This window comes from Capsella rubella, unplaced genomic scaffold (genome assembly GCF_000375325.1).
Source record: "Capsella rubella cultivar Monte Gargano unplaced genomic scaffold, Caprub1_0 scaffold_2, whole genome shotgun sequence".
NCBI classification, from domain to species: Eukaryota; Viridiplantae; Streptophyta; class Magnoliopsida; order Brassicales; family Brassicaceae; genus Capsella; species Capsella rubella.
In genome coordinates, this window is record NW_006238922.1 from 8,328,957 (window position 1) to 8,341,424 (window position 12,468).

The following is a 12,468-nucleotide window of genomic DNA, read 5'->3' on the forward strand; positions in this document are numbered from 1 at the left end:
ATATAGACGAGTTTGAACAAAATTATTATATCAAAAACCATATAGATTATAAAAAAAAATAGTTAGAGGAAACTCTGAATCTTTAGTTATGTATATTTCAACCGAACTGAATATAAATAAACTGAATCAATAGAACTCAAACTATTGGTTATGTTTCTTCCAATCGGTTTGAAATCATAATTAATTTTATAAGAACAATGGTTTTTCATATTTAATCTGTTGATGTACGTTAAATAGACATTTTTTATATGTAAATATATACACTAGCATATATTTGTAGCATTATACCTAGTTCATCCTATAGACATTTCCAAAAATATTGCATTGTGTGTGTTATATTTTAATTGAAGAGAAGTAGTAACACAAGTTAGGTTAGACATCGCCATTATTCAATGCCGGTTGTTTTAATGAAAAAAGCAAACTACCGATCGAATCTAACCAATAAACATTGACATTATTAATTAGATAAAGAGTGAAATATTCTACGTACCACTATTAGTTAAAAGTGATTCCATTAATTAGTATAGATAAGTCTTTATGTTAATGATCATAATTAATGTATGGAGCTACATAATGTAAAATGTGGCGATTCGACCAAACTCTGTTACCACAATGTCTCCGCCACGCCGCGATCACACTTTTTTTCTCTCGCTTTGCATGCGAACTTTGAAGTTCGAACCTCTCTTTTATTTACCATTTTCTCCTCTTTGTAATAGACTAAATAGTTTCGTTTTCAGATTCTATCACCCTCTCCAAAAATTTGGCAAATTCCATTATATTTAATCGCCGAACATTAAACGGTCTTGGTGATAATAAAAAACAAACTGCGGTCAGATGTAAAACCCAATTTTAACAAAACATATTGACTGGTTTGGTCGATGAACGATCCACGAGCTACGAATGAGAGGACGAGACAAACAAAACTCAAAAGCATAATATATATAGCATATGGTATTACTCTCAATTCGTAGTTATTAAAAAAATTTCATTCTAGAAACCATGAAAATTTAGTAATTGACAGCAAATTCATGTTTGAATAAACTTAAGAATGGACGAAAAGAATCATATTAAAGAAAAAAAGTAAACATAATGTTGCGGAAAGTGTAAATAATTTCTATAACAGGTTTTAATACGTTTCATTAATTATATAAATCTCTATATGTTTTTTTATTTTTAAATCTCTATATTTTGGTATAGGAAGTTTGCGATAGTTATTATATGGCTATACATTTTGATGATTTAAATGTAGTTTTTTTTTTTTGTCATATGCTGATTACAATATAACAAATTTTCACTTAGCTAAATAAAATTTCTTATTCTTGTCATTTACTTCATAAATTCATAAAATCCACAAAAATAATCTATCGGCCTTTTTTAAAAAAGTTTCTCTTTAAAAATCATACATAATTTATTACTTTGATTTTTTTTAAGAGCAAAACTACACGTCACAAACAAGACGACAAAGTCCGACCCTTGTTTAATTGTTATGATCTCTCCGACCAAACCCATCAGCTTCTCCCTCTTAAATACCTCTTCCTTCTTCGAAGATCTGACCCGTACTGTACTTCCCCTCAAACCCAAACACAAAACCCTTTAATATCTTTTTACTGTTCCCCCTCTCTAAAAATGCGTATGAGCTGTAATGGATGTCGAGTTCTTCGTAAAGGCTGTAGTGAAAACTGTAGCATAAGGCCTTGTCTTCAATGGATCAAATCCGCTGAATCTCAAGCCAACGCCACTGTCTTCCTCGCAAAATTCTACGGCCGTGCTGGTCTCATGAACCTCCTCAACACCGGTCCTGACCATCTCCGTCCTGGTATTTATTTAAAACCATCTCTTGTGTTATGTTTTACTTGTTATAGGTTGTGAAGCACATGCATCTTTTTTGTTTCTTTCTCTAGCATGCAACTAATGATGTGTTCTTGATTTTTTTTTTTTGATTGTGTAGCAATATTTAGGTCATTGTTGTATGAAGCATGCGGGAGGATTGTGAATCCGATATATGGATCAGTCGGGTTATTGTGGTCTGGAAATTGGCATCTTTGTCAAGCGGCGGTGGAGGCGGTGATGAGAGGCTCTCCGGTGACTCCGATAGCTTTTGACGCGGCTGTTACGGGTCAAGCTCCTCCTTATAACAACAACAACAAGCTTTGTGACATAAGACACGTGTCAAGCAAGGAGGAGAGCGTGAAGAGACGGAGCCGTGGTGCATGCAAGGAAGAGAGAAACGTGAGGTCACAGAGCCACGAGTCATCGCTTAGTCATGAGTCGCCAGTGTCGTCTGAAGGTACGACGACGGAGGAACCAAAGACTTGGATCGGGCTTGAGCTGACTTTGGGGTTAGAGCCTTTGGCACGTGGGAGTCACGTGGTGGTGCCGATGAAGAAAAGAAAGTTGGAGAGGTGTGGCACGAGTGAGGACGAGGACACGTGTAAGATTGAGCTCGGACTCGTGTGCAGTGAGTGAATGGTGCTTTTGCTTCTTCTTCTTTTTTTTTTGGCCTGGTCTTATTAGTAACAAGTTTTGTTGTTGAGTTTTAGGTGTACAAATAGAGATTAACGAATCTCTCTCTTCTCTTTGTTTTGTGTTTTTTTCTTTTTCTTTGCATGTTTGTTAGTTCTTCATAAATGTGTAGAGGTCTTAACAAAATTTGCTCTTTTTAGAAATCTTTGGGATCAAATACAAAAGAAAAATCTAGGTTGCTTGATGGTGAATTGTTTTTACTTTTGAGTCTCAAAAAGCCCTTTTGTATGTATGAACCGTTACCGAATGACTCAGCTATATGTGTAGTAAATTTGTTAGAGAAGAGAAGAAGACAAGAGAAGAAGATAGATTTAGTCATTTATTAGATAAGTTTCGTTCATTGGGTTGAATTGTATATTCAAACAAAACAACATGGCCCAACTCTTTCGGACTTGAACCCTTGTTTTTAATTTGTCCATCTCTATCTTCTCGTTTACACTTTACACTCATATCTCAAGGAGAGGGGGTTACCGAAGATTCTCCTGATCTTTATGTTTGCTCCGTTGGTTTCAGAATTCATTCGAGTGTTAACCTTCCGGATTTATGAAGTAAATCAAGTAAATTTGAAGGAAGAATCCGAGGTTTTAACAATGCATGGCAATAGTGGTGATTTAACAATCTTTGGGCGCTAGAACTAGAATTTAACAATCTTTGGGCTTTAGAGCTAAGATTTAACAATGTGACAATAAACTAGTTAATTTCATTTTTCTAATAGAATGTAAAATTTATTCGAAAAATGTAACTGTTGGTACAATGAATTGTTACAAGTTTAGATGGTTTCTATTACATTTTTGAAGGTGAAAGGAAAAGTAGTTCTCATAACCAATTTATGCATTTTGAAAGTAAATATATACTATTTCAATTATAGCAACCTTTACTTGATGTGAAAATAAACTAGTCAATTCTGTGATAGACAGTTATGAAGTTTACGAGTTGGGAGTTAAGTGGTTTCAAGTTTCATTTTTCTCGTCAGTGGTTTCAATTTAAAATGTTATCTTACAACAATAGAATACAGAAAAAGAGATTTTTTTGGTGTGTCTAATCATATGCAAGCGCCAAAAAGATAAACTCATGTACACACAATTGCAAAAGTTATAGTTTAGTTATTTATCCCAAGTAGACAATGATTATTTAATAAGAAAAAAAATGTGTACATTGCATACAAATTGCAGCACACCTCCACCACAAATTACTTCTACAATTAGAGTGTCAATAGTGTTGATATAGTTTAGTTTAACAATTAAGATAAAGAAAAACATAAATTATGCATCAAAATATGAGAAAATCTAATAAAAGACTAACAAATCTTATAATTTGGATCGTGGTCCTAAACATTGACTCTCTAATTAAGAACTTCATATGGGTAATATTCAAATTACTTCTCATAAATATGTTTGGTGCAAAATAGAGTTTTAATTCAATACATGAGTATTAGACTAGAAATAGAGCTTTAAAAGTTGGAATTTATATAGGTTTACTAGTTGACATTTTCTCCGTTAAGAAATAAGGTGCATTATCGATTCAGTCACTTTAAATAATGGAAGATAAGATGCAAAATATCAAGCTTATAGTCATTATAAGTGCTGACCTAAAACAAGAACAAAATAAACTCAACTAAAAAATATCAACTCGTTAGCCCATCATCACTTATGATCATTCCTATTACTTGCCATGATTTCTTTATTATCTAAACGCTTATCTAGATTGAACCCATTTTACTATATAATTATGAGTTTCTATAGCTCTCTTTTTCGAAATTCACCTTTTCACCCTATACAGTCCAAAATAAAAAGAAAAAAATAATATAGACCCATTGTTTTTGGCTTAGGTGAACATAATGTGACCTTAGAGTTGAGCCAAAGAAAAAACAATGTGGCCTTTACACAGAGACAACCGTCAAAACTCTTCAGGTGTGTGTGTTGTATTTAATTAATACTTTAAAAATATATTTTCTATATGTGTTTAATCAAGTAGTTAACGTTTCATCAAAGCATTTAATATACTCAATAATACTCACATCAAAATATTGTTCGAACACGATGAATTGTGAAACTTCGAAAAAGGAAAAGTTTCCAACAAGTATGAATTCATGACTTTTTTTTGTTAGCAAAATGTAATTATTATTGAGCATATTAACCTTTCAAGCGAGACTATAGATTGTGAAATTGTGAAAATAAGCATGTCGACAGAAAATATATAAATAAGTGTGTCGACAAAAGAAAGTATACTTATAACTTGTTTTCAAAAACTTGTACCCATCAACCAACTTTTCACCCTCTTTCCAATGACCTGCAAATTGCAATGTGACTTTCTTTTAGATTCTTGATAAAATCATTAGTTTTGGTAAATGTTTTGTAAATCTTTATTATAAAAAAAACCTTGTTCTAAGGTTAAAAGTTGTTTGATGCAGTGCATTTCCACTTCATTTTGACTTTGTATTTCTTTTCATTATTTTATAGAAGTTGACTTTAAAGATTTTCATGTTGTATAGTTTGGACATTGGTCTGATTCTTTTTTTTCTTACTTTTGTCTGTCAAATGTTATTTGCACCCAAAAAAAAGTATCCTCCTCAAATGGAATGATTATAGGTTACCTCTTACAGTTACATATTAATCACCAATGGAGTAAGACCAAAAACTACAGATTAGTAATCAAATTAAATTTCATTAGAGTTTTTTTAGGTAGAAGCACTTTGAGTAATTTGGCTCTTCTCATCAAGCAACGAGGATCAGATTCAATTTGAAATAAAGACAATCTCTAATTGTGTGAGAGTTCATCAAAATTAAACGTTCATTTTTTTTTTTGTTCTTATAGTTTAATAATGAGTAAAACAAAAGAGTATCATTTCGGGCCATGGCGAGATGAGAACCACCGTGTCATGAGGCCCGAGTGTCGGATAGAGAGTTAATCATGCATGCATGTTGTGACCAATTTTTTGAAATAACTTGCCACCTATTTTTATTTGTAATTATCAAGTAAATAAGTAAATAAAAAGACTTCATTATATTATACTCTCATTTCAAAATCGTTTCAGTTACAAATCCCTCATGTCACTCAAAAATGAGAACTCTCTCAGACAGCTTAACTAGACATTTGCCTCCTTTCAAGAATCAAGTGGCTTCAAAACTAATTGAACTCCATACTTTGGTTTTATAGTAAGAACAACTATAGGAGCATGTCTATAGTTATCCGATATCGCGAAACTGAATTTGGAAACAAGCATTGCTAGTATTATCTTTGCCTCCATCATTGCAAAAGTTTGGCCAATGCAGTTCCTTGGTCCAGCCGCAAAAGGCATGAAATGTCGATTAGATGCAAAACTTCTAGTCCCAAATCGATCAGGGTTGAACTCATCCGCATCTTCGCCCCATAATTCTTTACTATGATGGATTGCAAGGACAGGGATCCATATAGATAAACCTTTAGGGATGACAAGGTCACCAAGTTTTATGTCTTCAAATGCCATTCTTGGTAGAAGAGTAGCGGGAGGGTAAAGTCTTAGTGACTCGTTTATCACTTTGTTTAACTGTTGAAAGAGGAAAACAAAAATAAAGAAAGAAAGATAAGTTAGTTGAATATTAAACTATAGCAAACTCTTTTAAGATATCATATCTAACCCTCTTTTGAAGTGCCTTATGACTCTTTCTCACATAGATCTTTACATGGTTTTAAGAATTGCCTTTCAAGCTGTCAAAATCGTTTAATGAATGATTTCTTTTAGTATTTTTATGCAAAGCATGTTGTAGTGCTAATCTTTTCAACAAGTGGAATATTTTATTTATCTCATTATCAAAAAATTTAAAATATGCATTAGTTTAATTTCAAATATGGAAAGTCTCATCATGAGTTTCTCTCTATGGGTCTGTCGAATCAAATTTTGAAGCAATGCTAATGAAAATTTCATATTGGTCTAATATATATACACGTTGTTCTAATGTCATCACCTGAAATGAATGATCGGACTTCAATCAAACTACATAATAATAAGATATGGCAAAACGTACACATTAATAAAATTATCTAGATATATCATATTAAAGTTGACGAGATATGTACTAATTGAGAGATTTAGTTACGGAAGAAGCACTAGGACTTAGTGGCATTGCCTGTAGTGTGGGTTTTGAATGAAGGTACTACCCCACCCCGCACCCATAAAAATTGGCCTTACAAGCTTAAAAACATTTTATAAAAATGAAAGATATAATTGTGATTCTATCTCAATTCTCGACCAAAGTCAAAACTTAGTAGACATGTGTATATGCATAACAACGCATAAGACATTAGCACAATATATGCTTCAATTGTTTTAAACGACTTTTGTTTTGTGTTATACTATTGTTCTTACTTCTTTGTATATCTTATAGTTTTTTAGATTTATAAGATTATGTTCATGTAAAATTATAATGGAAACGTGAAACTCGTAAGATCATTCTCTTTCAGTTTGCTTTTAAGATATTCAAAAGAATTCTGAATTTTATTTGGTCAACTAGATCACCTTTACTTATTTATATACTATATAGTTAATAAAGATGAAAATAATTAAATAAAGAATTCTAGCTATACGAACATTTAAAAAAAATTATTTAATTTAAAACACTAATGAAAATCTATATTTCATAGTTCACTATGTACTACTCGAGCATTCGAGGATGGCGTAACACCCAATCAATCAATCATCCCGTTAGTCGATGATTAACTATACTTTTATTTTTCGTATTATTGATTTGATCTAATATATTTTAGATATTTATTTTCATGTATTTATTATTTAAAAATTTAGAAATTATATTAATTGGCACTATATTGATTAACCAAAGCCGTTGAGTTATTGTCAATGAGTTGGTCACAATCAGAACGTCCGAGACTAAATGCATGTCTTAGTAATGTAACGGTGTAGGTGAGTGAAAAGAACGTACCGAAGTAAAACTTGAGAGCTGTTCAACGGAAGGGACACCATCTTGGCCACAAACTTGTCGGACCTCCTCACGAACCTTGTCCTGCCAGGTTGGATTATGAGCAAGGAGCATGAGAGTCCACGTGAGGAGAAGAGAAGTTGTCTCATGACCCGTGAAGAAAAATGTCTTGCACTCATCCATTATCATCTGAACATTAAGGTTGTTCTTGTTGCGATCCATCTGGTTCAAGAGAAGCCCTAAGAGGTCGTCTCCGTATGAGCTACTCCGACCAATCTCTACGCTGTCTCTTCGGCTCTCTATAATTTCCATCAAAAGACGTTCCACTTCTGTTTTCAAAGACTTTATCTCCCTATTGTATTTGCTCGGTAGAAACCTATTGAGACACAAAGATAAATTACACGTTAAGTCATCAGTGACCATGCAACGTCTTTAAGTTATCTCAAACAAAATACACAAATAGTGACCATGTAACATATTTTTATTTCTTCTAATTTAATTAATATGTTAGTGGATATACTTAAATTAAGTAACACTACAAAACCGTGAGAACCAAAACACAATCTATAATTCTTATTTCTAACACAAAAATAACATATAAATAATACTTACCGGCTGCCGGGAAAACAAAGATGGCGAGTGGCTTGAGCACAAAGACGTTGAAGGACAGTGAGTAAACTAAAAAGCTCTTTTCCTTTGTCACAACTACTTCCAAACTCCGTCCTCGAGATTATATCCGCCGTGAGCCGCCGCATCTCCTCTCCGATCTCCACCTCTTCCTCACCTTCCTTTCTAAGCCTCTCCGCTATCAAACTCGTGCACTCCACCATATGCTTAGCGTATCCTTTGAGCCTATCACGTGTGAAAGCTGGAGCCGTCATGTGACGCTGGTGGTGCCAAGCCTCGCCGTTGGCCATGAGTAGTCCACGCCCGATAAACCCTTTAGTCCCTTGCTGTTGCAACCATGATTTCCCGGTGACGGGGTTGTGCTTTGTTAGCAGTTCCTTAATCATCTCTGTCTCAGTCAGGCATAGCCTCGGTTCTGTCCCGTTCCATACGATAAATCTCTTCCCTGTAAAAGAGCATTTTCAGTTATTTTCTTGACAACGACATGGCCTAAGTGTAAAAGTGTGTAATATGGTTGCAAATGTATTATACGCATGTCCTCAATTTTGTAACAAAACAAATATATTAAAATGACACAACTTTTATAATATTACTAAGGACATTTGAAAACGTTGGACCGGTCATGACTATACGTACCGTATTGTTTAGACCAAGTGACGTAGTGAGGAAGAAGTCGTGGGACAATGTTATGGTGGATGGAGGAACAATCTTTAGAAGAAGAGTGAGAGAGCATTTTCGAGATATCGATGATGTTTCCGGTAAGGTGGCGAGGTTTAGGGCCGGTGACGCCTTGACGTTCCATAAACTTTTTGATGCGTCTTGGTGTGAGGAAGTAACAACAAATAGAGTCGTATAGAACTCTCAATATCAAAGTCATGACTATCACGAGGATATACTTTAGTACTAATGTAAACATCATCTTTAATTTTTCTTTATTTTATTTCAAAAATTGAACAAGAGGTTTTGAGAAAGGAGAGAAAGAGAGATACGGAACAACATTGCTGAGTACCAAAGCATCTATTATATAGGTGCTGCAGAGACAGAGTGGAGGAAAATAAAAAAACTATAATAATATCTTATTCTTGTTTCTTTAATTTAATCATCTACTTTTTTCAAAAATGTTTAGTACTTTTGACAATTTTTTCTTATTTATTTATTTTTATTATAAATAAACACGTAAGAAGATGAAAATTCGCCAACTAATGGAAGATCCTAAATTCAATTATAATAATTATAACATATATTGTGGATGGTGCTAAAGCTTCTAGTTTATGATTTAAAGATTTTGGCTGTAACCTTTAAGTAATCCTTCAAATTTTGTTTATTTGTAGAATGTAACAATAACTATTAGTTAATACTATAAGTCTATAAGTATATATGATCGCTGAAAGTTAGCTAGAAATTGTGAGATTTAAAATTAATTTATTTTAAGTTCGATTTTCTTATAACGAGAGTATAATTGAGAAAGTAGTATATAACTTTGTTGTAAGAGTAAGACATATACGTATATTTTTGAGTAACGAGAATAAAGCAGAAAAAATCTTTTTACGAAAAAGAAAATAATATAGCTGAAAACATTGTTAGTTTTTTTTTGTAACATATAGATTATATATATATATATATATGAATGTAAATTTTTGATATTAAATTAAAAAATAACGTTTTAAATTGCTTTTGCGCTAAAAATATCGAAATGAAGAAAACATTTTTACAAGTGTTAGCTTAGCTCGGAGAAGTGAAAACCACATTTGTACCTTTCTATAAGGGAATTTTGTAAGCTATGCCATTTCTTAAATTCAAAATTGTTAAAATGCCATTATGAAAAACATCTTTCAAAACGTGCCACAAAGAGGAAAGTTTGGACGATTTTACCCTCAGCATTATTGAGTGAGTTTTGGACACAAACATCTTTCAAACTGTGCCACAACGTATGATGGACAATAAATTAGGAAACAAAAATGGACATATTACAGACATCGGATCTGGTTCACCAGATCTAGTCCATCTACACACAAATGTGTGGTCCATCAGATCTGGTCTATCGGATCTCGTCTGTCGAAACTGGTTTACCGAATCTGGTCCCCAGGAATTGGTCTATCGAAACAGGTCCATCAGATCTGGTCCATCGGATTTCGCCTGTCGGAACTGGTCTTTCTAGTTGGTCGAAACTGGTCCACCGAATCTGGTCTGCCATAACTGGTTATAGTTCACCAGAACTGAATGTGGTCTGCCGTACGGAACTGGTTATAGTTCACCGGAATTGGCTATGGTCCGCCGGATCTAGTCTGTCAGAGTTCGTCCGTCGGATCTGGTCCGTCGGAGTTCGTCTGTCGGATCTGGTCCGTCGGAGTTCGTCCGTCGGATCTGGTCCGTCGGTACTGTTTGTTGTTGGAATAAGAAAAAAAAAGTTGAAGATGAAGAAGAAGAGAGAGATAATGAAAGAGAAGAAAATAATTATGTTTTGAAGATTTCATTGATGAGAAGGATAGCATAGTCTTTTTACATTGACTCTATGGCATGTTTTGAAAGAGGTTTTAAAAAATGGCACTCCAAAAAACTTTTGCCACTGTTCATGTCATTCTCCACAATTTTCTCTTTCTATAACGTGTGTTACCTTGGGCTTGAATTGATGGGTGCTGAATCCTTACTTAGCCTCCTATTGCCATCGGGTTAGAATAGCTGCTGAGTTCGCATGTTCACCATATCTGAGTCAAATCCTAAATTGGTTAAATATTTTCCATATTGGCAATAACTAGATTCATGATTCTGCGTGCTTATCCACTTGGGTGATTGACTTATCTCAAGTGCACACTTTGTATCTATGGTTTTGAGTGCATTAAGCTGATCCATTTCTGCTACAGATGATTTCACTATAATTTAACACATATTTTCGTCTTTAAGATGTTTTGGTTAAAAACACAATAGTTAAAAAATAATAAAGATCATATCATTTGATTAAAATTCAACCAATAGAAAATATACTGTAAATTTTAAATAATCATAAACAATTAAAATAATAGAAATTGTGCATATAGAAAACTGAAAAAAATTAATAAGTAGAACAAACTAAAAATACTAAAACATCTTATAAAGTGGAACGGAGGAAGTAATATAGTTTTATACTTTCTAAACTTCAATGAATGTTAATATCATTTGACAGTGCGGTAAGAATTGTTTAAAAAAGGCAGTCTTTTTTTCAAAAATTTTACTTTTGGTGTTAGTGGTAAAAATTCACAAATTTAGAACATGATATACAAAAAAAAATTATATAGATTTTGCCACTAGTTGTATTTTTAACTTCTACTCCTATGCTTTGTAACTGTAATATTGATGTGTTCGAACATATAAACTCCATAGCTGAACAAATAAAAAAATCTTATCAAGTAGATGATTTTTTGTTTGGTAAAATTATCAAGTAGATGATTGTAATATAGTTAAGATTACTTGAATATATTTTAATCTTTAACTATTAAAAATAATTAAACTATCAATTTGGTCTAAAAGAATTGGTGTGGGTTTTTACAGGTATGTCAATTTATATACTTTTATGATTAGAAAGAAGATTTTGCCGTCAATTTAGAAAGCAAAAGCAGTGATGGGTAAAGATTGCGTATCTTGGGGAATGAATATGAAAAGCAAATAAAAAAACTTGTATACATCATATAATAAAACTAGCTACTCAGATTTATACAATCCACAGAAACTAAAAGATAAACATATCTGAATACTATTTATCTTACACTGTTTTGGTTATCTTTTTCACGTCACTTTCTTTTTCCTAAGAACATGTTTGATACAACCCTTGAATCAAGGATGTCTCCTTCACTTTGAATATATTACATTTTAAGCTTAATTCTTGCTATATATTATACTAATTACTGTTGTAAAATATCGTTAACGTTTGTCTAGAGATTGATTACTGTGATTATTCTAAGAAATTAACATAGATGTTAAAGTTACTAATAATGATGAAAATATTTTGAAAGTTAATATCCTTAAGAGCATAATTACATTTTGAAGTCTAATATGGTTTCTTCATATAAAACAATTTATACAATTTAATTTCTGAAATTCATATATGTTCGGTAACTTTGCTATTTCGAAAATTCATGAATATTTAATCTTTCCTTTTCGATTTTTATTCAGTATAATTTTTCTTTTAATAATGACAGCATAATTTTTCTACCTTATTCCGATTTTTTTTTTGTTTTCTTCTCATGTTCAATAATTAATAACTCATAGTCTTGAAACTTGTATAAACAACTAAAAGATATATAATCAAGAAGAAGATACTATATACTAGTATGATATATCACAACAAGGGTAAATCAATGTCATATAACATATCTAATAAAAGATCTAGTGGATCATTCTTGTAGTGACATCCAAATAGATTGTATCTTTA

The 12,468-nt window shown here is 32.5% G+C and overlaps 2 protein-coding genes across 2 annotated transcripts; one reads left to right on the top strand and one right to left on the bottom strand.

Moving 5' to 3' along the window:
* Positions 1-1,493: 1,493 nt before the first annotated feature.
* Positions 1,494-2,723, top strand: LOC17896061 (LOB domain-containing protein 40). The gene is made up of 2 exons (XM_006301245.2): positions 1,494-1,816; positions 1,949-2,723. Exons 1-2 carry the CDS (start codon positions 1,627-1,629, stop codon positions 2,464-2,466), a joined length of 708 nt encoding a protein of 235 aa, XP_006301307.1. The 5' UTR covers positions 1,494-1,626; the 3' UTR covers positions 2,467-2,723.
* Positions 2,724-5,507: 2,784 nt separating this feature from the next.
* Positions 5,508-9,030, bottom strand: LOC17894693 (cytokinin hydroxylase). Its single transcript, XM_006300388.2, has 4 exons — positions 8,700-9,030; positions 8,049-8,508; positions 7,440-7,812; positions 5,508-6,049 (listed from the first exon to the last, which is right to left on the bottom strand). Exons 1-4 carry the CDS (start codon positions 8,980-8,982, stop codon positions 5,627-5,629), a joined length of 1,539 nt encoding a protein of 512 aa, XP_006300450.1. The 5' UTR covers positions 8,983-9,030; the 3' UTR covers positions 5,508-5,626.
* Between the last annotated feature and the right edge of the window lie 3,438 nt (positions 9,031-12,468).